The 22,359-nt window shown below is 48.0% G+C and overlaps 2 protein-coding genes across 3 annotated transcripts; one reads left to right on the plus strand and one right to left on the minus strand.

Annotated features, from left to right (window-relative positions):
* Positions 1-22: 22 nt before the first annotated feature.
* On the minus strand, positions 23-8,084 carry LOC134163248 (solute carrier family 25 member 36-like). Its single transcript, XM_062617946.1, has 7 exons — positions 7,977-8,084; positions 3,674-3,847; positions 3,142-3,219; positions 2,713-2,813; positions 1,994-2,060; positions 1,509-1,792; positions 23-1,407 (listed from the first exon to the last, which is right to left on the minus strand). The coding sequence occupies exons 1-7, from the start codon at positions 8,015-8,017 to the stop codon at positions 1,208-1,210; spliced, it is 945 nt and encodes a 314-aa protein (XP_062473930.1). The 5' UTR covers positions 8,018-8,084; the 3' UTR covers positions 23-1,207.
* A 1,822-nt stretch (positions 8,085-9,906) lies between these two features.
* Positions 9,907-21,277, plus strand: PEX5 (peroxisomal biogenesis factor 5). Of its 2 annotated transcripts, XM_062617957.1 has the most exons (16): positions 9,907-10,014; positions 10,591-10,797; positions 11,293-11,328; positions 11,499-11,631; positions 12,287-12,421; positions 13,453-13,558; positions 14,470-14,560; positions 14,897-15,013; positions 15,384-15,476; positions 15,650-15,769; positions 16,323-16,466; positions 18,730-18,800; positions 18,957-19,172; positions 19,300-19,465; positions 19,642-19,799; positions 20,163-21,277. In XM_062617957.1, the coding sequence occupies exons 2-16, from the start codon at positions 10,645-10,647 to the stop codon at positions 20,362-20,364; spliced, it is 1,941 nt and encodes a 646-aa protein (XP_062473941.1). In that variant the 5' UTR covers positions 9,907-10,014; positions 10,591-10,644; the 3' UTR covers positions 20,365-21,277. The 2 variants fall into 2 exon arrangements, with proteins under 2 accessions (XP_062473941.1, XP_062473948.1); XM_062617964.1 differs by lacking the exons at positions 9,907-10,014; positions 14,897-15,013 and having other exon boundaries at positions 10,479-10,797.
* Positions 21,278-22,359: the final 1,082 nt, after the last annotated feature.

The following is a 22,359-nucleotide window of genomic DNA, read 5'->3' on the forward strand; positions in this document are numbered from 1 at the left end:
AAACAGGCAGTGGAGCCTCAAATGTAAGACTGGAGATTGTCCAGAGCATTTATTTACTGAAATGACTGCCTTTCTCAGGGAAGGGTTACCTTTTTGACTGTATGTGTTGGAACAAGAAACACACATCACCCCTGACCCTGAGAGTCAAAATACTCTGTGTAAACACAATGTAGCCTTCCCCAGGACATGGGGCTAGGACCCCGCAGAGGAACAGAAGGCAGCCCAGCCTGGCACAGGCACGTGTTAACACACGCAGCAAACTGAATTCTTGATTACAGAAAAGAAAAAGTAAGGCTCTCTCCATACACTTAGTGCACCATGAACAGAAACAGGCCAAATCCTCAGCTTCATCCAGATTTTTTTTTTCCACCCAATCCACTTTCTTTCTACATTAAAGAGTATTTTTCATACCAAGGTTCCAACTTGTAGCAGAACAGAACCAGCACTTCCAAGGGAATGTGTACTCTCTCTTTTGGGAATGGAGGGGATGGGACACAACAGGTATTGGCAAAACATGGCTATGAGCCCATTAGCATGAGTTGTGAAGGTAGTGCTTTTTAGCAGGTTGTGCTTCTTCCCTTGATCTACTTGGTCTGATTATTCAGACTGCAAGACAAAAGAGGCTGTCAGTTACCTGACACACCTCGGGCAGTGGCTGCGACATGTGAAGGACCCAAAAGATAATTCTGCAATAGGACATAACCGAGATTGAGAAATCCTCCTTAGAGGCAGGAAGGTAGCACAGGAGGTGAAAGAGCCCCTCTAAGGGTATGAAAAGTCTCAGCTAAAGATCTCAACCTGCTGCAGTTCTCAGATGTCTGAGCTCTACCCTGTCATGTCTGACTGTGCCCACTGGGTCCAAAAGAAGTGAACATGCTGAGACTAAGGTACTCTTATGCCTTCTCTTTTGTATCCTTCCCAGTAAGTGTTGTGCCCTTGTTTCATACAGGGAGCTTACAGCAGGCACTGTCAAACCAGGATGTCAATCCTGAAGCACTGGAGCAATTCAAGTCTCCAGAAAGAAGAAAGGCTACACTGTACACATCAGAGCCAAACACTCTGCACAAGAAAAGGCTTTTGTCCTGAGAATGCTATGCCCGACCCAGTTCTGATATGTGATGAAAAGCACCTCTCAGACCACTGAAAAAGACCAATTCTCAGAATCATGAGGTGCCTACAGCAGCCTCAACCAGCTGCTACAGTGTGCTTACAAGGTGGAAGAGGCCAAATGTACGATGAGTTCATAGGTAGCCATCATGATAGCTGTGTTTGGGATCTGACGGACCAAGTGAGCCAGGAGCCCTCGGTATAAAGCCAAAGGTCCCTCTTCATGGACCACAAGCTGCAGAGTCTGTATGAAGGAACGGTATCGTGACCCTTCTTCTCGCAACCGTGTCCGAATGACCTCTGGAGAGACAAAAAAAGGGAAGTGATATTAGCAGATTGATCCTATGGGCATGGCATCTCCCATAGAGGGGAAGAGAAGCCAGGGGAGTGGACCCACTCACCATGTGGATATGCAATGCATGAAGCACATGTTTTGGAGACAGCAGCAGCTCCCATTAATCCAAAGAAATCATGGCTTTTTGGTGAAAGTGTGAGTGGTGGGGAAAGGGAATGATGGCTGTTTCTCAGCTGCTGCTTCAGTGCTTCATAGATGACAAAGTGGATAATGGTCTCTGACACTCCAACATAGGAAGCAGTGATACCACGGTAAAACCCACGAAGGCCTTCAGTGCGGTACACATGCATGGCACACTGAAGAGCGTTGCTGGCCGTCTCCCCCTTCACCCTGTAAAGATGAGGGAGGGTTAGAACAGCATACTGCTCCACTGACGTCAAATGCTGGTGTGAACACAACTGTATGACTCTTCCCCAGCACACCTTGAAGACCTACGTCCTCATGGCAAGTCACAGAACCCTATGCAACCCTCCCTCCAAAAAACAGTCCTGATTTGACATGGAGCGGCTCTGCATTGCTAGCCTGCCTTACCTGGCTTCCAGCTGCATCCTGGTTTTCACTAACCAGATAGGATTGGTGAGTGTGGCAGAAGTAATGCCTGCAGAACAGAAGAGGGGAAAAGCCATGAGCACCAGGATCACGCTGACAGTTTGTGAGGAGGTGCTGCACTATCATCTCTCTGAATTCTGCTTGGCAAGTTGCAGGCATTTGCAACTTCAGAACGACCTTGAGCTCCCATGGGAGAAGAGACATTCAGGGGAGACTGTTCTTTTCTCTGCCTTCCCCATTCCAGCCTTTGTCTGTTGGTAATTAGCTCTTCTCCCTCAAACATAACCCTGCTACAGGTCCTTGTGTTACAAAGAGGCAGGAAACAACTGACTAAACTTGCAAGAGTGGAAGATTTTGTTAGAGAAATAGCATATATCAAGAGAAATAATATGAGTGGTCTAAATTACAGACTGCAAATTACAGACTGCCTTCTCCCTCTCACAGCTGAATGGAGCTCTTTTCCTGATAGCAGCTGAAGGGGTAAAGACCAGCTCCATGACTTGAAGAGATGAGCCTAAGAAGAACAAAGATTGAGAAAGCATTTTGGTTAGCCAAGGAACTCACTGCTCCAGATGTGGAGGGAGAAAACTTCAGAAGAGAGAGCAGGACTCATGGGAGCAGCAGTGAGGAAGGAATGAAACCTGTTTACACTTACAGGCAGAAGGACCCCTTGACTCTGCTTTGAGACTGAAGAGGCTTACCTGCACAAGCTGCTGATAGCATGTGTACTTTCTTGGACTCTGGTACAAGGACAGCATTGAGCTTCTCCTTAACATGAGAATAGGCAGCAAAATATATAGCCCTAGTTGAAAAGAAATGCAGAAGAGGTTACAGCTCACCTATGAGAAGCAGAGACAGCACTGCTGTGTGGGGGTCTCACTCCAACTCTATTTACTCCTAGCAAAGGTTTGTCTAATGTGACATCAGATACCATTTATACTAGAATACTACTACAGAAATCATCTTATCTTAAAACTATGATTGGAAGGTTCAGAAAACGTCTGTGTGAAGCGGTCCTGTGACCCAATGAGCACAAGGCCCAGACTGCTTCCTGAATGTGGAGCAATAGCTGTCACGGAGGTCCTCTAAAATGTGTACAGCATGAGCTATCCTCAGGGAGCAGTACTCACCGGGAAGGAGCAACCCCAACAAGGTTGGGACCCAGACCTCGGAACAGGGATCGCACACCTTCCTTCTCAATAATGGCCCTACAGAAGGAAACGAGCAGACACATCAGCAGAATAACTAAGCTATGGGCTCTCCTGTTCCTCTTCCTTCTTTGTTCTTCAATACTTCTTGTAGCATCTTCTCCTCCCCTCCTGTGTTATCCTTTTCCTGCTCTACTCTCATTTTCCCTCTACCTGATTTCTCTCTCCCTTAGTCATTTCTCCCTGTTCTTGCTGACACCATCACTCTGGGTCTGATCAAACCACTAACTGAGAAATTTCTGTCCCAACAGCTCCCCTGCAGATGCAAAGCACCGATCAACTGTGAGAAGCAGATGTATCTGTGCTCTGACCAAACCTCTTACTGTACTTGCAATTTCCAGAGCCTCAGCTGAAAATCCATCTCCCCCTCTTGATCACGCTCCCTCTCCCGTCACCCAATGGCTAAACCTTCACCTCCCTGGTGCTAACATGCACACTGTCCCATCTTACTCACCTCAGCAGCTTCAGCACTCCAGGAGATGGGGTGGGGTTCATCAGCCTCACACTCATCCCTGGCAGGTGTATCTCTGAGAGGCACAGAGGCCGCAGTACCAGTTGGGATGACTGTAGTCGTGTCTTCACCACTTCCAAGGGACAGGTCAGGATGGCTCCAGCTGTGCCACCACATCTAGGGCATACAAAGACATAAGGCATACAAAGACATAATAACAAATTTAAGAATGATCCCTGTGCAGTAACAGGGCAGTATTTTTGACCCTGCTTGCCCACAACCTTCAGCTCTCTAGGAGAGGAGAGCTGACCTCTCCCCCAGCCTGCCCTCCTGCTCTGACACTGATTAACATCATAACGGCTCAGCTGGGGACATCTCCTGGCAGCCTCACCTGAAACCTCACGCAGTATTTGAGATAAACAGTCCCAAGTCCACAGGGACTCAGCAGTCCCTCACTCAAAGCTGCTGATCTTTGTATTCAGACTTTCCCAGAGCAAACATTTCTGCTGCCCAAACTCACGGCAATGCCTTCTGCTGAGATGACCAGGCACTGTGCCTCTCATCTCCCCGCAGCTGCACTGCCTCAGAGAGTGGCAGCACAATACTCTCCCACCCCACAGCCTGCCTATGTTTTCAACACATAGCCAATTCAGCCCTACACGTGGAAGGCCCTATAAACAAGACATGCATTTGCTGCTAACAGCCAGGCTTCCCCCAGCCTGACCTGCTTAAGGAAAGATGACCCTGACCTTCAGCAACCTTCAGCAGACGTAAGCTATTTTTGGAACTCAGGAACCACCACCATCAGTCTAGTCACACCTCAGTAATGCTGAAAGGATGCACATCTGCTTTTCCCCTTCTACCACCCAGGAACAAGTTGGAACTGATATATTTGGTTCTCCGCTTCTGCCCCTTCTGATCCTTTGACTGACAACTGTTCTTCTAGAGGATGCTCAGTACCTGAAATACTGTTTTGAGATTAATTTGCATGGAACAGCCATGCTGAAGGTGTTGACAGACAGGGTTGGAAAGGACCTAAAGATCATCCAGTTCCAACGCCCCTGCCATGGACAGGGACACCTCGCACTAAACCATCTCACCCAAGGCTTTGTCCAATCTGGCCTTGAACACCACCAGGGATGGAGGATTCACAACCTCCCTGGGCAACCCATTCCACTGCCTCACCACCCTTACAGTAAAGAACTTCTTCCTTATATCCAATCTAAACTTCCCCTTTTTAACAGTCCCTAATGAAGAGTCCCTCTCCAGCATCCTTATAGGCCCCCTTCAGATACTGGAAGGCTTCTATGATGACCGTGTATATTCAAAACAGCAGACTGAGGAGACTTCATACCTACAGATTTCAATGTTTAAGAAATTTAAGCATTTCCCAGGTACCGGGTAAATATACAGAAGAGTTCTTATGTCCACCAGGACTGAAGAAAAAGTGCATTTGTAATAGTTTGCTCTGCTAAGGTTATACAGTTGTATGCCCTGGGATTATTGCCAGAAGAGAATTACAGAATCAGATCACTACAGACTTAAGAGATACTTTGCATTCATTCATGTTGAGGGGTAGGAGGGGGTATATTGTTGTGTCTGAGTCTTTTTATGGAACTTTCCAAGCAAAAGCTGGATTCAAAAAAAGCAACTACAAAGATATTATATACTTAAGTTTTGCAAAACTGTGGTATCTCACAAGCACACACTGAGGGCCTTAACACTCTGGTTGCAGCACAGATGCTGAATGGATTAAAATCTTTCCCTGCCCTGAAACCAGATGTCAGTGAAGAATCAAACAGCAGGAGTCCATCAAGGGTCTAGGAAAATCACTTCTAGCCTAGACCTAACCATTTCCAACTTCTCCATCAACAGGCAGGAGTTAACATTTTACTCTTGATAAAATCCATGGGTGACGAAGGTTGTCACAGTACTGAGCAAAGCTGCAATGACAAAATAGTGGCAAATCATGAAAAACCACTGAATGGAACTGAGCAGTCACCAAGGGACCTCCTGCTGGGCTTAAACAGGCCTGCTTAATAAAGCCAAACCCCTGAAGTCATTGCTCTAGAAGCAGGAACAAAAGCAATTCTTGCAAAATATGATGAAAAGCAGTGTCTGACAACCAGTATAACATGTACTCCCAGCATAAAGCAGGGCAAAAAGAGCTAAATGAAGAAGGCAGGTCATTGTACCTTAGAAAACAGTACTTGCCTCTAGATTTTGCTTTCATGTTTTTAGAAGGAAAACCAGGAAGTTTGAAGTGGAAGAAAAAAATGAGGATTCGTTGAAATACAAAAAAAACACCATTAGCATGTCTTTCAATTATCTGAGAAGGGTTTGAGAACATGTACAGGAGCCACAGGGTTTATTGGCAATTCCCGTTTTAGCCCTCACTCGGGCTAGCCAAAAACTGAGACAGATTGAAGATCTTCATTTAAGGACAGCAATGCTAAGTCAGACAAATCTACAGTTAAACCGGATTTTGCCTAGGATACAGGTGAATAAAGATCACCTATGGAAGAGTAGGAGAAATCTCCCAGCTTCCCGCAATTTTCACCTTAGGGATTTCCTCAGCCAGGGAAGTTGCATTGCATTTAACAGTACTCAGCACATTCTTTTTCATTAATCTTTTTAAGATGATTCCTGGACAATAAAGTTTGTACCCTTTAATATTCCATGGCCAGGAGCCCCGCAGTTTAACTGCACCCTGTGTTAAGAGCTGTGTTCTCGCATTAGTTTGGAACAAACCTTTTGTAAGTTTCATTTGATGGTCCCCAGTTCTCACACTAGAATATAAAGCGAACAACTGTTCTTTCATCAGTGAAATCAGTTTCATTAGGTAGCACAGTAATATTAACTATATACTGCAGCAATAACCTGAACTTCTTATTAGTCTTATTCCTATCTTGTGTTTTTGTCAATTGTAATTCAAGAATTATTGCTTAACAGGTGAGGACAGGATACAGACTTACAAAGCTCCCACTAGCATTGCTCCTGTCATTAGCCATACTCTAGAAACTGAACTCTCTGTTATTTCAGGAACCAATGTGGAAATAAGGATGAGGAAAAGTTGAACTGGAAAGGTAAGAAATACGGAAAAAAACCCCAACATTATGAAAGGCTACAATGCAGTGACAATGTAGTTCAAAGGATTAATTAATAAAAGAGAATAACATATACAAAGTAACTCTGGGAACAGATTGGGCAAGTACATACAAGATTGACATGGCATGACAACTACATTAGTGCAGAAAACTGGAAACTTAGTCATTAAGAGCAATTAAATGAGGTGCTTTATTGCACATGCTATACCATAAAGCTTACTGTCACACAGGATTCAACAGGATGGTGGAATATGGAAAGGGATCAGGTGGCTGTCTAGGCAAGGGGTCTCTACAGTTACTCAGCAAAGTGTAGAGGACCTCAGTATCTTCTGCTTCAGGACATCATAAACATAAAGCTCACTGTTTTGAGGCTTAAACGTTTCTTAAAGAGAGGAAGGGTGAAACGCCGCACAAGGGACATGCTCAAGGGCACGCCGCGAATTCAGAGGCCTCACGCTTCCAACGCCTGACTCCAAAATCACACGCACTATTTAAAGCCAAAGAAGACATGCAGGAATCTCAGCCACGCGGTGGTGGAGGGTTGGTGCCCTCCTAAGGACAAGGATGCTCCACCATTCGTCTCCCTCAAGAGGCCCTGCGGTGCCCCACGGTCCCCCGCTCAGCACCGAGGAGCTCAGGCTGGGTGAAACAGCCCTCTTGACTCACAGGGGGACTCCCGTTCTCCCCACACTGCAGAGCCATACACTCACCCGGCGCGGAGGTGTCAGAGCCACACCGATGCGCCTGCATTCGAACGGGGCACAGCAAAGGCAGCGCGGGTGAGGCCCGCGGGGCACAGGCACTGTCAGCATGGGGGAAGGCAGAGGGCTCCGGGGTCCTTCTCTCCTCCCTCCCCGCCTCTTTGCAACCGCGGGCCCGCAGTCCGCGTCCGTGCCCCGAGGCCCGCCAGTGTGTGGTGGTGGTGAGGGCCGCCGCAGGCCTCGCTCCCGAGGGCAGGCAGGACGCGGGGAGCCCCCCGCTGCGCGGCGGCTGCGGCTGCAGAGAGACCCCGGCCTGGCAGCAGGCGGGAGCAGAGGACGGGCCCGGCGCAACCCGGGGGAGAGGACGCCATGGCCGCGGGGCCCGAGCCGCCCCATGGGAAGGAGGACGAACCGCGGGCCCAGCGAGGCTCCGCGCCTACGGCAGCCTCGGGCCATCCCGGCCGCGTATCCCGGGCAGAAGCCGTCGCGTCCACTCACCCTCCAGCGATCAGGTGGAGCAGGGTGCTGTGCTGCAGCATGGCCTGGCGCTTTGCAGGGAGACCCGCGTCGCCCCGCGCATCGGCCGCTGGCAGGTAGCGGGGCCTGGCCCGGCAGAGGCGGGGCGGCGGCAGCCGTGCGAGGGGAAGTGGCCGTGCAGTGAGCTCCGGGCCCAGGCCGTGCCTTGGGGCTTGACCCAGGGCTCCCTCCTCCGCGCTCCGTGTTTCTGTGCTCGCGTTTCCCTCCGTGCAGACTTTAGGGTGCACGCAGGCAAAGCCCAGTCTTTCCTGACTCTCATTCTCACTCAGTGGGAGCACAGATGTTTCCTCTGATACTTGGTTTTGTATGAGAACAGGCCAGTGTTTCAGACAAAAAGACACTCAGAGCAAATTCTCCCGTGATTTCAAAGGGCAGAGGACCAGTATGTCAAAGGTGGGGAATATTCAGGACGAAAAGATCCTCTGCTGCTTTTGCAAATGCAAAGTTTCATGTGGTATCAGAGCTCACAGAATATCATCTTCCTCGGAAAAAAAAAACCAACAGAATGGACATCAACATGCTGTTGCCAACCAGGCACACATCATACCGGTTTGTATGGCTAGAAGGATAACCAGTAGGTCACATGAAATAAGCTGTCTGATCAAATGTGCTATTGTGAGTGACAGCACTGGCTGACACAGAACTGAGTATCCAGTACACGCTGCTACAAAACAGGCAAATATGGGGGAGTGAACCCACTGAGGGGAACAACCTCTCTACGCCATCCAAGCAGGAGGATTGAAAAGGCTTGCAGTATGTAGTCTAGTGAGGAAGGAATTGAGGGAAACATGCAACTTCAAGTACAAAGATACTTCAAACAGGAAATGAATGATTGCCTTATCTGTGGTGGAGGGGAAAAGAACAATCAGCCCATCACTAATGCCTGTCACTACATGGGCAATGAGGGGAAGACCAGTAAAAGGACTGGCCTTCTGAAATGGAAAATGGACCAAAGATGCCGGGTAGTTGCAAGTATTTCTCACTTGTCTTCACTGGGATGGTAGTTAAATAGCACCAATGACAAGTGCACGAAAAGTCATTATAGATTTGTAAGTGATTAGGCAAAGGCAATGCGGTTAGGCTTGATTCATCCCATGATGGTTGGTGAATTGGCTGAAGCCACATCAGGTGCACTGGCAGTTACCTTTTTGATGTCTAGAGAATGGAAACGTTCAGAAGACTGCAAAAGGCCAAATATGTTGGCTATTCAAACAAACAAAAAGATCTGAGGAACTACTGGCTAGCCAGTATTACTTCTAGAGCTTATCTGAAGCCATCACATACTTTTCAGCTAAACGCAGGTGCTTTTAACCTGTTACCGGCAGCTGCAAACATCGTTGTGATCCCGGAGCATATGACAAAAGAACAGTCCGTCAGCCAGATGAACGTGTGCTGTTCAGATATTACGAGAAAGTCCTGTTCTCTCCGTGTCTTAACAACGACATTGCTTGAGCCAGAGCCCTGTAGCTGCCTGTAGGGTGGGCTGTCAGTGCAAAAACCAACAGGACACCAACACCGTGACAGAACTGCTGCTCTGCATCTCCTGAGCGTATCCGTTGACTCCAACATGGCTTTAACGATATACTGTAACGTTACACACACTTGTGCAGTGTACGTGCACGCCATACACACACCGCTTTGCTCCAGCGGTGGGCAGGAGGGACTGCAGAGCCCGCGCTAGTGTGCCCTCCTCTCCGCTACAAGTGCTGGGAGCTGGCCCAGGAGCTGCAGGAGAAGGGCGGGCCGCACCTAGCAGCCACCTTGGGAACGGCGCCCAGCGACACGGAGAGGCTCCACACTTCCCTCCTGCCCCCGGCCGCAGCTCCAGCTGTACCGTCACGCTGCGGGACAGAACAGCAACAATCAACCCTCTAAGCCCTGGCAGGGCGCGGGCGTCTGGCCCTTTAAGGCACTCTGGTGCGGTGCTCGTGGGGTGCCTGGCCCTTTAAGAACTGGCCCCGCCCCACCCCGTGAGTCCCGCGGGCCCTGGTAGTCCCAGGTACGGTGCCGGGCGGGGGGACCTCATCGACCCGCACCGTGCTCTCCCCGCCGCCCGCGTGGGGCGGGCAGTGCCGGGCCGGGGGTCCGGGAGGTCGGCGCCAGGGGCGGGTGGGGTTTGTTGTTGGGGGCGCGGCGCGGCCTTGCTGTCCTGGCGAGCGGGTGTCTTCTGCCGGCCCGGCCCGGCGGCGGGCGGTGGTTGGGGCAGGGCGGAGGGAGCTGGGAAGCGGGTCCCCGCTCCCCGCGACAGCCGATGGCGGGAGGCTCTTGGCGGCAACGGCAGCTGTGCCCACCCGGGCCGCGCTGGCAGCCCGCGGGTTCTCTGGTGCCGTGGCGGTATGCGCCTGAGTCCGACTTCTGCCCATGCGGACTCTGGCCCAAGCTCGGCACCTCCCCGCCCGCGCAGGTGGGGGTTGTGGTCGGGCTGTCTCCGCAGGCTCCTGGACCCGAAGGGAAGGGCGGGCGGGCGGGCAAGCAGGTGGCCGCCGGTTCGGGGTCCGGGGCAGGCGGTGAGTGTCCCCGGCAGCCTGCCGCTGCGCCTGGCGTTCACCCGGTGTCTGTGCCGCCCCGGGGCTAGGTGCAGGCACAGTGGGGTTCGGCACCGACCCTCCCTTCCTCCCTGCCTGGCGCCATGGCCATGAGGGAGCTGGTGGAACCGGAGTGCGGGGGCTCCAACCCCCTCATGAAGCTGGCCGGCCACTTCACCCAGGACAAAGCCTTGCGACAGGAAGGACTTCAGGGCCCGCTGGCCTGGCCCCCTGGGGCTCCAGGAGCTGCTGCAGCCGTGAGTGTTGCCTTTCACTCTGCTTGCTGAGCTGGGGCTGGATGTGGGGCCAGTGTCTGTGTCAGCCCACAGGGTATAGGGATGTGCTGGCGGAATAGGGCTGTGGCGTGAGCGGTACCGGGATTTTTGGTGCACATAGGTGCAGTGTTGCTTTTTTTCTAGGTAAACAGACCATGGAGTCATGCGATTTGTCCTGTAGGGTTGTGGGGTGAGGGGCCGTTTGTGGGAATTATCTATGTGTGCTAGGAGCATGTTGATGGCTGTGGTGAGGTGTGTGTCTTACAGGCCCTGACACTGAAGGTGGTGGGAGAGGGTTTGGACAGTGTCACTCAATGTATTCCAGCTCATTTAGCTTCCACATAAACATGCAGCTAATGCAAGAAAATGCTGATAGCCTAATGCTGAGGAAGATGTAAACTAATCGGGTTATAAGGTGTTTGGGGAGAAGGGTATGAGGACAAAGCCATTGGGATAATTGCCCACTATTCCCTGTAGGCACCCAAACCGCTGGGAGTGGCCACTGAAGATGAGGTAAGAACAGACTGATCCATCTCCTTACTGCTTTTTTCATCAATACTGTTTGTTATTTTTCCCCTTACCTGATATTAATCTTTCCTTCTGACAAGCCCATTCTTTTTTCTCATGCTCCATATTCTGCCTGTTTGTTTTCTATGTTTGTAATCTGTCTCTGTCTTTGGCAGCTGGTTGGAGAGTTCCTGCAGGAGCAGAATGCCCCTTTACTGTCCCGTGCACCCCAGACCTTTAAGATGGATGACCTGTTGGCTGAGATGCAAGAGATTGAGCAGTCAAGCTTCCGACAGGCCCCTCAGCGAGGTGAGGGGACCTAGAGTAGGTGAAGAGCTGGAGAAGATCATGGTGTTATGGTTAAGCTCTTAGCAGGGTGGTACCCATCTAATCAGCACTTGATCACACAGATTTGGGCTTCCCAGTATGCTAATGTACTGAGGCAAGGCCAGTGGATAGTGTTCAGGGATTAGGAAACATAGTGTAAGTGGAAAGCCTGATGAAATTTGGTTTGTTCAGCATAGGAAAGAGGGGTCTCCTTAGGGCAGGGAAGTTGGAGTGTCTAACTGCTGTCTTCAGCAGCTGCAGCCAGAATCTTTGCAGTGTTAAACAGTGGAAGGACAAGGGGCAATGGACATAGCTTGTGGAAGGGGGACCTGACTAGCTGTAAGAAAGCATTTCTTCTCTCGGAGGGTGGTTCAGTACTGGAGCAGGTGCCTAGGAGGCTGGGTAATTGCTAGCTTTTGACAAATACAGAAGTTAGCTGATGAATGCCCTGAGCAACCTAATCCTTGCCTTTAGTGTTAACCTACTGTGAAAACACTAGCAACCCCCAGAGCCTGCTTCCAAGTAGAATCTTTCTGTGATTTTATTCTTAACAAAGAGAAAGGGCAAGATGAGAGATGATGAGGGAACACTCAAATGATGTGCCCCAGTCCTCACTTGTTTTTTTTTCTTCTTGTAGCTCCAGGTGTGGCAGCTCTGGCACTGTCTGAAAACTGGACCCAGGAATTCTTGGCTGCAGCAGATAGTGCTGGTGATGTCTCTTCAGATTATAATGAGGCTGACTGGTCACAGGAGTTCATTGCTGAAGTGACAGGTAAATGCTCCTATTTGGAATTACTGTTAAGATGTTGCCCAGTCACGTGCTAGCATATAGTGGAGAATTACTGGATGTGAAATTGGAGTAATGCTTTGGGCCCAGCAGTCAGTGTTTACTATAGCAGCTTTGAAGGGGGGGTGAGAAGGAGGGGAAACCCACCTGCTTTGTGATAGCTTAGCTGAGTTGTGAACAGTGTGGTGTAGAGGCTTTTATTCGGGTGTAAGGGTCTTTTATTTTTAGCTTGGGTTACTTGAAGAACTTAGGAGAAGCAGGCTATTCAAAATGCTTCTATAAAAATTGTGAGGGTTCAGCTGATGGAAATTCTGCAGACGGTCTGGTTCCACTTCTCGCTTACATATTCTCTAATTCCCTCTCTTAAGGCTAAATTTGCCTTTGTTACAAACGTAAATATTGCTTAGTGTGCTTTGGCCAAATACTTTGTATCAGTTTCATGGAAGTAGAGGGATTTTGCACTTTGGAAATATGCAAAATGAGTATTTCTGTCCCAAAGGTTAAGCTTCCTGTTTCAAGCAAGCCAGCAGTTTATCCAAAAAAGCCATCCGGCATTGTATATAGAGATGAGGCTGTTATAGGGTCCTGTTACCATCCACAAGCTAATCTGGAAGTTACGATATAAATAGATGCTATTCTCTTTTTGAGGAGTGGCCACTGTAGAGGGCCATGTATGCCAATTCTTTGACCTTCCCTCTTTATACTTCTGGGAATAGAATACCTACACAGTATCTCACATGAAGCAGACAAATGATTTGTGAAACTTAAGTAGAAAATCGTAAGGTTGTTGGCACCGTGGTGGCATCTGTATTAACACGTAGTTTGAACCTAAGGCTTGATTTAGATTTAGCTCAGAATAAAAAAAGTTAGAAGGAACAAGCAAAAACTTTATTTGAAGAGTTGTTCTCTGCACATTAGCTAACTGGGTGAAGAGCAGAGTGCAAAATCTCAAGTTCGTCTGAGTGATGGTCTGCCTGTGTTGCTCTTCTCCCCATTCTTCCTGATGTCCTATGTAGATCCACTCTCTGTGTCTCCTGCTAAGTGGGCAGAAGAATACCTAGAGCAGTCAGAGGAGAAGCTGTGGCTTGGGGAATCAGAAGACCAGTCTTTGGCAGATAAATGGTGAGTCTGTCTTCTCAAGAGTAACTATTGTTGCTGGGTACTTGGGTGGGTGAAGATAGGTGGTAGAAATCTGCTGTGAATGCTTTTGAGTGATTTAACCTAGATTGAAGTTCTCAGGCCTTTGGTTTCAGAGGAAGGAAGAAACAGTGCTTGGAGATGGAAGTTTTTAAGAGATCCTAGCTGTTCTGTTTTCTGGTTCCAGGAAGATACTGTGCTTATGTAGAATAACTTAATCTCATAGCTAATGCAAAGCTTCTTAAAGTGATTTTGGAAACTGCTAATCAATCAGAATTTTCCACAACAGATGCTTTTGATTTGGAGATCCCAAGTACTGGACTCTTATAATTTTAAACTTTCACCACTTTATTCTCCCTATCTGACAAACATATTTCTGGAAATATGGACATTCCTGACTTATTGCTGCCAGTTCCAAAGACTTCACCAAGACAGTGTAGTAGTAACACCTGGAACTAGTCCTGTCCTGCTGTAAGCCAGGCAACGTATTGAGTTGTGTGCTTCCTATGAGTCCTCTGCAGAGCTGATGTTTTTCCAAGACACTGTTCTATGGACATGACCTACTTTCTTTGTTCCTAGATATATGACCTTGGTAGTGCTAAAACTTGCAATTTCTGGTAGCATGTGAACTTGCCAAGGAATCCAGATTGTTGTGGAGAGCTGTGCTGTCACTGCAATTGTTTAATTCTGCTGCTGTTGGTCACTTGCACAGTTAGCCTAGTAGTAATTTTGAGTTTTTTACAGACAGGTAAGTGTACTGAATCACTTTGGAGACCCTCTGAGGAGGGATTTTATCCCTCAATGCTGTTGTCTGGCCCATTGTGTAGACCACTGTTAGTGAAGGAGTTCACTGTTGCTCGGTGTCAGACTGTCTCTTTTACTGCCTCTGAACACAGGTATGAGGAATACCAGCCTGAGGATGATCTTAAGAAAACAGTTAGTGATTTCCTCTCTAAAGTGGATGATCCAAAACTCAAGAATTCTGAGGTAAGAAGTTCCCTGACCAGGGCTGACAGATACTTAATGTGACTAGGAGTGTTGGAAATTGAGGAGGGGAAAACCAGTAAGGGAATAAAGCCTCCTGCTCTCCTGTGTTCCCATTTTTTTCCCTGATTCCTAGAAGCTGAACCCTACAATCCACTTTAGATATTATCCATCTCTACAACATGGCTCTGGTGAAGTCCTGTCCTCCCCGTCTTTTTGAGCTGTTTGTGCTCACTTTGCAGAGAGAAGTCCTCTTAGTGAAGGGGGGTGTGTGTGGGCAGAGGGCTTATTGGTAGAGCATCTGCCCAGCTCCACACTTGTTTCATTTCTCTGCCGCAGTTCCTAAAGTTTGTCCGCCAGATCGGAGATGGGAGGGTATCGATCGAAGCTAATCAGGTGACCCACAGAGACCAAGATCAGGCAGAGCAATGGGCAACTGAGTTTATACAGCAGCAGGTAGGAGCCCCAGCTCTACGTGCTCTGAAGGAAGAAAGCTCTTTGCCACAGTGCACAGTCTGGGAGCAAGTCCAACTCTTAGCAATGCTCTACTGATGATTAGGCTGTGGGAGGCAAGGGGAGGGGCTGTTGGGCTCTTCTTCGTAGAGTCTAGCCAGAAGCTGGGAAGGTATTTGGGTGGTGTGAGTTTTCTCATCTCCTATAGCACCTGGGAGGAAGGGAATATTCATGTGAACGCTCTACTTTACAGGCCATCAGTTCTTGCTGATGGAGAGGAAAGGTCACCATAGACCTTCCTGCAGTTTTGGGATGTGCCTTGAGGTTGCCAGAGTCTAAAAAGAAAGGTGTGTTTCTGTTTCCAAACTTCCAGGGGACATCTGATGCCTGGGTGGATCAATTTGCACGATCTGGGACCATGTCAACTCTTGATACGGAGTTCGAGCAGGCAAAGACTGCTGTGGAGGTAATGCTGGTGGAGGAGGGCTGAAATATCAACTGGGAGCTGATGATAGGGTTACCTCTCTCCTTTGCATGCTGTGAGATGGGCTAGGAACAATTAAGAGGGTGTTCTCTGGTGTGCTTGTAGAGCTCAGTTTATGGTTGAGGTACTCTAGTCACGTTCTGTTCTCCTCTCAGTCAGATGTGGATTTCTGGGACAAACTCCAGGCAGAATGGGAGGAGATGGCCAAGAGAGACGCAGAGGTTCACCCTTGGCTCTCTGATTATGAAGACATCAGCTCCTCATCATATGACAAGGTAATAAAGAACAGGGTTTCTAATCCCTAGCACTGTGATGGACAGCTTTGAGCAGACTGGCAGTATGTCTACCTTGCAGATAAGCTCCACAGATCCCCAAACGCTGCTAGGATTTCTTTTCCTGATCCTTAGCTCTAATTTACGCCCTCATCTTGGATCAGCTAGGTACTGAATAAATACTGATTTCACTTCCGCTTGTCTGCAGATGCAGTTCTTACCCAACATAAAATACCAGTTAATGCTGAGATCTTTTGCAATGAGTGCAGTTGTTGCCAGGCACCACCCGCCCCCAGGCTGATAGGCCCCATACCAGATGTTTAGTCTCTGTTGCAGTTTATTCCAAGTCTGGTTTTGGGTATCTTTCAGTACAGAGGAGGCAGAAAGAAGACCCATTGTTCTCTGATGTGCTTGCAAATTAGCAGAGGATGGGGTACTGGCTGCTCAGCAGCTTTGAGTGTTTCTAGTGCAACAAGACTAGATTATGCTGTACTGCAGAGAATGCTTTTCTCCTCTAAGCCTGTCTCCAAGCATTATACCCTGTTTCCCCTGCTAGGGGTACCAGTTTGAGGAAGATAATCCCATGAGAGATCACCCAGATGCATTTGAAGAGGGGCGGAAGCGTTTGGAGGAAGGTGACCTCCCCAATGCTGTCTTGCTCTTTGAGGCTGCAGTGCAACAGAAGCCAGATCATATGGAGGTGAGTGAGAGCAGAGCTAACAGGCCTTGGCTAGGTGTTCTGCTACTTAGATCCTTTCCTTTTGAGGTGTCAGGGTGTGTGTAGAAAACTTACTTCAGTGTTAAGAGCTGTGAAGGGGGTATGAAAGCATCACTTTTTTTTTTTTTTCTGTGCCTTTGGTTTTGGAGCTGATGTATGTGAATCCCCAGGAGGTCTGTGGGAAGAAGGTTTATGACTAAGGTCAGTTACAAAAAGTACAAAGGCTCTGTCCCAAAGCTGTGTAAAATCTTGGGAGCACATGAGGCTGTGCATGGAGCCAAGACAAGGAGTTCTTATCTCTTGCTTCTATGGTAGTCTTTATTGGCATTGCAAGCTTGGAGATGCTTATGGCAGATAACTGCTTTCAAGACTAGCAGCTTGTTAGCCAGGACTCCTAGTCTGGGTCTTCATCTAATTGCCAGGAGAAGGCGTAACCCCAAAGGCTTGAGAGGTGGCTTGGGCGTCTTCACAGTTTTCATTTGAAGCTCTGGGCCAAAGAGTGATTTTTTTTATACTGAAGACAAATTTCCAGCTCCTAATTTGGTGAATACTTATTTCTGTAAAGCACTTTGGCTTCTGCAGAATTGATTGGGAAATGGAGTGCCTGCCTCAAGGACCCAGGAATGCTGAATTGTGTGTCTGATTCGTATATGTGTGTGTGTGTGTGTGTGTATGTGTGTATGCTAACTCTACATGTGTTAGCTCATATATACTGTTAGCTTATATATACAGTTAGCTCTGTAAACTGTACATGGCTGGAAATACCTAATATGTTAATCCTGAGGCTTAATCCTCTTGGAACAGAGGTTTTTGGCTTCTGGGCATATAGGCATCTAACTTTCTAGGGTATTGGGAGTAGGTGAAAAGTAATCGGAGGTTTTGAAGATCTACTTAAACTCTAAAGTGATCAAAAAGTATTGCTAATTCTCCCTTAGAATGGGCATTCTCTTAGGATAGAGTGGGCTGCAGACTGAGCATAATGGAGAGGTAGTTGAAACCTTAGGGGAAGAAATCTTGGGACAATTCTGGCTGCAGTGAAAACATTTCTGAATTCTGTTGTGCCTGCAGAAAGTACAGAAGTTAGGACTTCACAAATACAGTACAGTGGTTAAATAGACAATTGAAATAGACAATTAAATTGAGCAATTGCTCTGAAGGAAGTGTCAAGATTGGTCCAAATCATGACTTCACTTTGAAGCTCAGCTCTTCTTCAGGGAGAACACTATAGAGTTATCACTCATCAGCTGAGACACTGGAACACCCTGCCCAAAGAAGTGGCAAATGCTTCATCCCTGGCAGTGTTCAAGTCCAGGCTGGACAAAGCCTTGGGTGATATGGTCTAGTGTGAAGCATCCCTGCCCATGGCAGGGGGTTTGAAACTGGATTGTCTTAAGGTCATCTGACCCTAACTATTCTATGATTCTATGAATCTGTGATCTGAGGCATTAGATTGCTTCTTGCTTGAGCAGTGTGTCTGGGTCTTTGTTAATGAACCAATTTATTTCCTTGAGACAGTGGATACTGCATTTTGTATCAAAAAGTGAGTACTTCATGTTGACAAACCCACCAACTATCTGGCCTATTTTTGAGCAAGGGGTGATGATATCGATTTAAAATGAACAGGTAATTTGGAGTTAGTGCCTTAATTAAATATTCCCTATTTAAGCTGCCTGGAGATGGAAGTGGCTTTCATGTACTGATGTCGCAATGATTGAAGAGTCAGTAAAATAACAGTGCTTCTACTTTTCAGGTCTGATGGTCAACTCCCTAAGATTACCACTTGCTAATGCACAAGTATATACAGCTGCCTACCCTGAAGGTCTCATTTATTAGCACTGCTGCTTTGCCATTTTGTTCTTAGGAAATAAGAGATCTGCTTTTCCCTCCTTCCTCTTCAGTTTGGCCGCAGTTAGAAGTTAAAAGTGGATGTTCTGTGACTTAAAAGTTTAAAACTGCCAACAGTTGCTTTATGATAGATCTTCACTTCCTTTATTTTTTTTTCTTTTTTCACTGTAACAATGCCAGTTTTATTGGCCTTGAGAACCCATGTGCCATAAAGTCTGTTTCTGTTTGTGTATTGAAACTTGAGTCTGCAGCTAATATGTATACTTGCATATATTTGGTCTCACTTTAAAAACGTGTGGCATAATATGGTGGATTTAAATTTCTGTATTTGTGGTTTATCAGCTGACCTTTTTCTCTGGATGTGAAGAAGTCTGACTCTGTATATCCTTATCTTCTCCAGGCCTGGCAGTATCTAGGAACCACCCAAGCAGAGAATGAGCAGGAGCTTTTGGCAATCAGTGCCCTCAGACAGTGAGTGTTGCAAAAGAGCTTCTGAGCATGGCTCCTTGTCTAGTGCTTCAAGGACCATATGGCTAGCATGGTGTGTGCTCTGTCTGGTGTTACCTCCTGTGTCTGGGTGTCTCCCAGACAGATTTAATACTGTATTCGCTTTTCTTTGAACTGCAGGTGCTTGGAACTGCAGCCTGGGAACCTCACAGCACTTATGGCTTTAGCAGTCAGCTTCACCAATGAGTCCTTGCAGAAGCAGGCATGTGAGACCCTAAGGGACTGGCTACGCCATAAACCAGACTATGCCCACCTGCTGGAGAAGGAACCGGAGGAGAGTGTCTCGGGGACAAACCTGGGGCCTTCCAAGCGTGTCTTAGGTTCCCTGCTGTCTGAGTGAGTTAGGGTTACAAATTCAAAGGCTTCTTGGAGGGCTGGGACTGTTCCAGGCTGGAGCAGAGGGAGCAACCCAAGGCCAACTCTCTCCACAGTACACCAATATCCTTGTTCTGTGCTTTTCCAGCTCGCTGTTCATGGAGGTGAAGGAGCTGTTCTTAGCAGCTGTGCGCAGCAACCCCTCAACTGTGGATCCTGATGTTCAGTGTGGCCTGGGTGTCCTTTTCAACCTTAGTGGTGAATATGAGAAGGCTGTGGATTGCTTCAGTGCCGCACTCAGTGTGCGCCCCAATGTAAGAAAGGGTGGAGTGTAGACACTGGAGATACCTGGAGGTTTATGGGTGGAGGTGCTGCTTGTGTGAGAGGTACATTTTGGAGTGGAGGTGTAAGACACAGAGGGAAGGGAGGGTTGGTTTGGCAATTAAAAATATCCAGCTTCTCAGCCCTTTCTCTCTACCCCCTTCTCCAGGACCATCTTCTATGGAACAAGCTGGGTGCCACCCTGGCCAATGGGAATCGGAGTGAGGAAGCTGTGGCTGCATATCGTCGGGCACTGGAGCTCCAGCCAGGATACATCCGCTCTCGCTACAACTTGGGTATCAGTTGCATCAACTTAGGTGCCCACCGGTGAGCACAGGATAGGCAGATCTGCTGTGACCCTTAAGTGTGCTTGTGTTCATGGGAGAGACTGTGATAGGTTGCAAGGGCAGTGCTATACTGCTTGCAGCCTTCCCTTCGCACAGGAGAGTAGAGTGAGTGTGTAACTGCCCTGAGAACAAAGCATCATACGGATGCAGTTGGAGTAGGGACCATCTGGACTTCAGTCACTGTTAAGAGGGAAAGGGGGATTTCTGGTGCTGGAGCAGGGCAGGATTTGGTGAAGAGGAGGAGACTTGTTTTGGAGGGGAAGTAGTTGAGGAGCAAATGGGGGAGGGTGTGTGAGATGTACCATCTTCTCCAGTAAGCATGTGTATGTTCTCATGTTGACAGCGAGGCTGTGGAGCACTTCTTAGAGGCTTTGCACATGCAGCAGAAGAGCCGAGGTCCGCGGGGGCAGCAAGGCGCAATGTCTGACAACATCTGGAGCACACTCCGCATGGCCCTTTCCATGCTGGGGCAGAGTGACCTGTATGGGGCAGCTGATGCCCATGACCTTCCCACACTGCTGCAGGCATTTGGCCTCCAGCAGTGACTCTGGGATAGGTTCCCCTGTGACTGCAGGGTTGGCCTAGCCCAGTAGTGACCTTCCTTAGAGAGAAAACGTTTACTAGGGTTCACACATCTCCTTGCCCTGGTGGGGCAGATCACTGACAACTGTTTTTGAAAGAACATCTTGCTGAAGCGTGCAACTTCGCCTACCTGTCTGTTGCGGCCTGTGCATCTCTGAGTGGTTCATGTTATCACCTCCATGACCGACTGACACTGCTGGTAGGTAGGTGATCAAAGTGGGGAAGATTGTGACATCCAGCCCTTTTTCCAGACTGCATTTGCAGTAATGCCCAGCTTTGCTATGAGCCCTTACAATAGCCATTCTGCAGAGACTACCTGCTGGATATGTCTCAAGTGCAGTTTGCTTTGGTGGGGTGGGATTGCCAGTTGGTGAAAGGGTGCAGATTTCTGGGTTTTGAGCATGATTCCCCATCTATGTGCTTGCGTGTGTATATATGTGGGTTGCTAGGGAAAACTGTGGGCAGCGGTGCCCTTTTCTGGGTGCTGATAACTTCATGGTACAGCCAGATGATAGTTTCTCAATGTCTTCATTGAACCTTTTTAAGAGCGGAGTATTGTACTTATGCTGCAGACTCAAGTGGAGGCCCTTACCCTGTTGAGGGTAAGAGGAAGTCCCAGAGTTCAGACCTGGAGGAATGTGATAGGAATAGAAGTCTAAAATGTAATCTCTCTGCCCAGAATATGTTGGGGAAAGTGTTTAGTCTTGATTTTCACTTTATCATGTCATTGTTTTCCTTTGTGCAGAAGTTCCCCATCTTGTGTGTAACTGAATCTTGTTAATTATAAATATCTGTATATGATTCTATTGGGGGAAAATGTTTTTTAATTGTAAAGTATTTTGTATAATAAAGGAGGGAGAATTAAAATTGCCTAAATGACATCTTTTTCTGTGCCTCTGTTGGAGCTGCATGCAATGGGTAGTACAGCTCTCTAGGGTATAAACCCACTGGTTTTCAAAAGATAGATCAGAGTCTCTCAGTTTCTGTCTTTCCTTTTGACTCAGGTTTTGTTTTATTGTTAGCTCATATGCCCGTGAAGCTTAAAGGACCTCATTTTGCTGTAGCCTCAGACTTCAGTTCTGTGAGTCAGCACAAGAGCTTCCCTGTACCATAAACTCTGTTTTTCTTGCTTAGGCTTAGGGGTCACTGAAGCCTAAGCTTTTTGTTTGTTTTCATTTTCTAGCCATCTGCAATGAGGGAGGTTGTGGTACATTTTATCACCTCTTTTAGAACCCTGACCGCTGTGCTGGTTAAGACCCAGGACTTAGGCAGGGAGCACTTACTCTTCTTTTCCCACCAGGCACTTGTTTCTTCATGCCTCTACTTCACAGCCTTGTTTTTCTCTTGCTACCCTGACAACCAGGAGCAGAAGCTGTGTGCAGAGACTAGTTCTTGCTGTGTGTTTTCAGAGCTCCAGCTTCCTCTGTATCTCCTATCCAGCCGTGTGGACTGAAACCTACGTGCACTGTTCTGGAATTGCTGCAATGCATGCAAAATGGTTTGCTGCTTATGCTGTCTAAAAGGAAGAGCGCCACTGTTTCTGTGTTCTGCTCGCGTGCACTGCAGGTCAGAGATACGCCTTTTCATTTTTACTGATCTGTCCTTTTGTTAGGTTCTCTGCTCAGCAGAACAAAACAACAATGCCTGTGCTGTTTTTCACCTGCTGTCCCTTCCCTTGTTCTCTGCTGTCCCTCTCACCAATGATTTCCTTTGCTTCTTTGCTGCACCACGTTTGTCTATCACCCTCCCATTATCACTGCTTGGTTTTCCCTTTTTCTCATCCTCAAGTGCTGTTAAGGCTTCTCCTCTCCTTGGCTTCCTAGTTGCCTCAATTCCCATTGCCATTTGGTTTGATTTCTTGACTTTGTGGTTGGTGTTCTTCCCAGTCACACATCCCCTCCTGTCCCTGCAGCTAGAGTGGGCTGTCACCATTTGTCCGCTTTCCATGTCAGTTGTTC

Source organism: Pezoporus occidentalis, unplaced genomic scaffold (assembly GCF_034315485.1).
Source record: "Pezoporus occidentalis ecotype Australia unplaced genomic scaffold, CSIRO_AGI_Poc_V1 ctg104, whole genome shotgun sequence".
NCBI lineage: Eukaryota > Metazoa > Chordata > Aves > Psittaciformes > Psittacidae > Pezoporus > Pezoporus occidentalis.

Coding starts and splice junctions, on each gene's coding strand:
- LOC134163248 (XM_062617946.1), bottom strand. CDS start 8,017: ATGCTGCAGCACAGCACCCTGCTCCACCTGATCGCTGGAGG. Junction 3,848..7,976: donor CTCCACCTGATCGCTGGAGG/GTGAGTGGACGC, acceptor TGTATGCCCTAG/ATGTGGTGGCACAGCTGGAG. Junction 1,793..1,993: donor AGGATGCAGCTGGAAGCCAG/GTAAGGCAGGCT, acceptor TCATCTTTACAG/GGTGAAGGGGGAGACGGCCA.
- PEX5 (XM_062617957.1), top strand. CDS start 10,645: ATGGCCATGAGGGAGCTGGTGGAACCGGAGTGCGGGGGCTCCAACCCC. Junction 11,329..11,498: donor GAGTGGCCACTGAAGATGAG/GTAAGAACAGAC, acceptor TGTCTTTGGCAG/CTGGTTGGAGAGTTCCTGCA. Junction 18,801..18,956: donor GCAATCAGTGCCCTCAGACA/GTGAGTGTTGCA, acceptor TTTGAACTGCAG/GTGCTTGGAACTGCAGCCTG.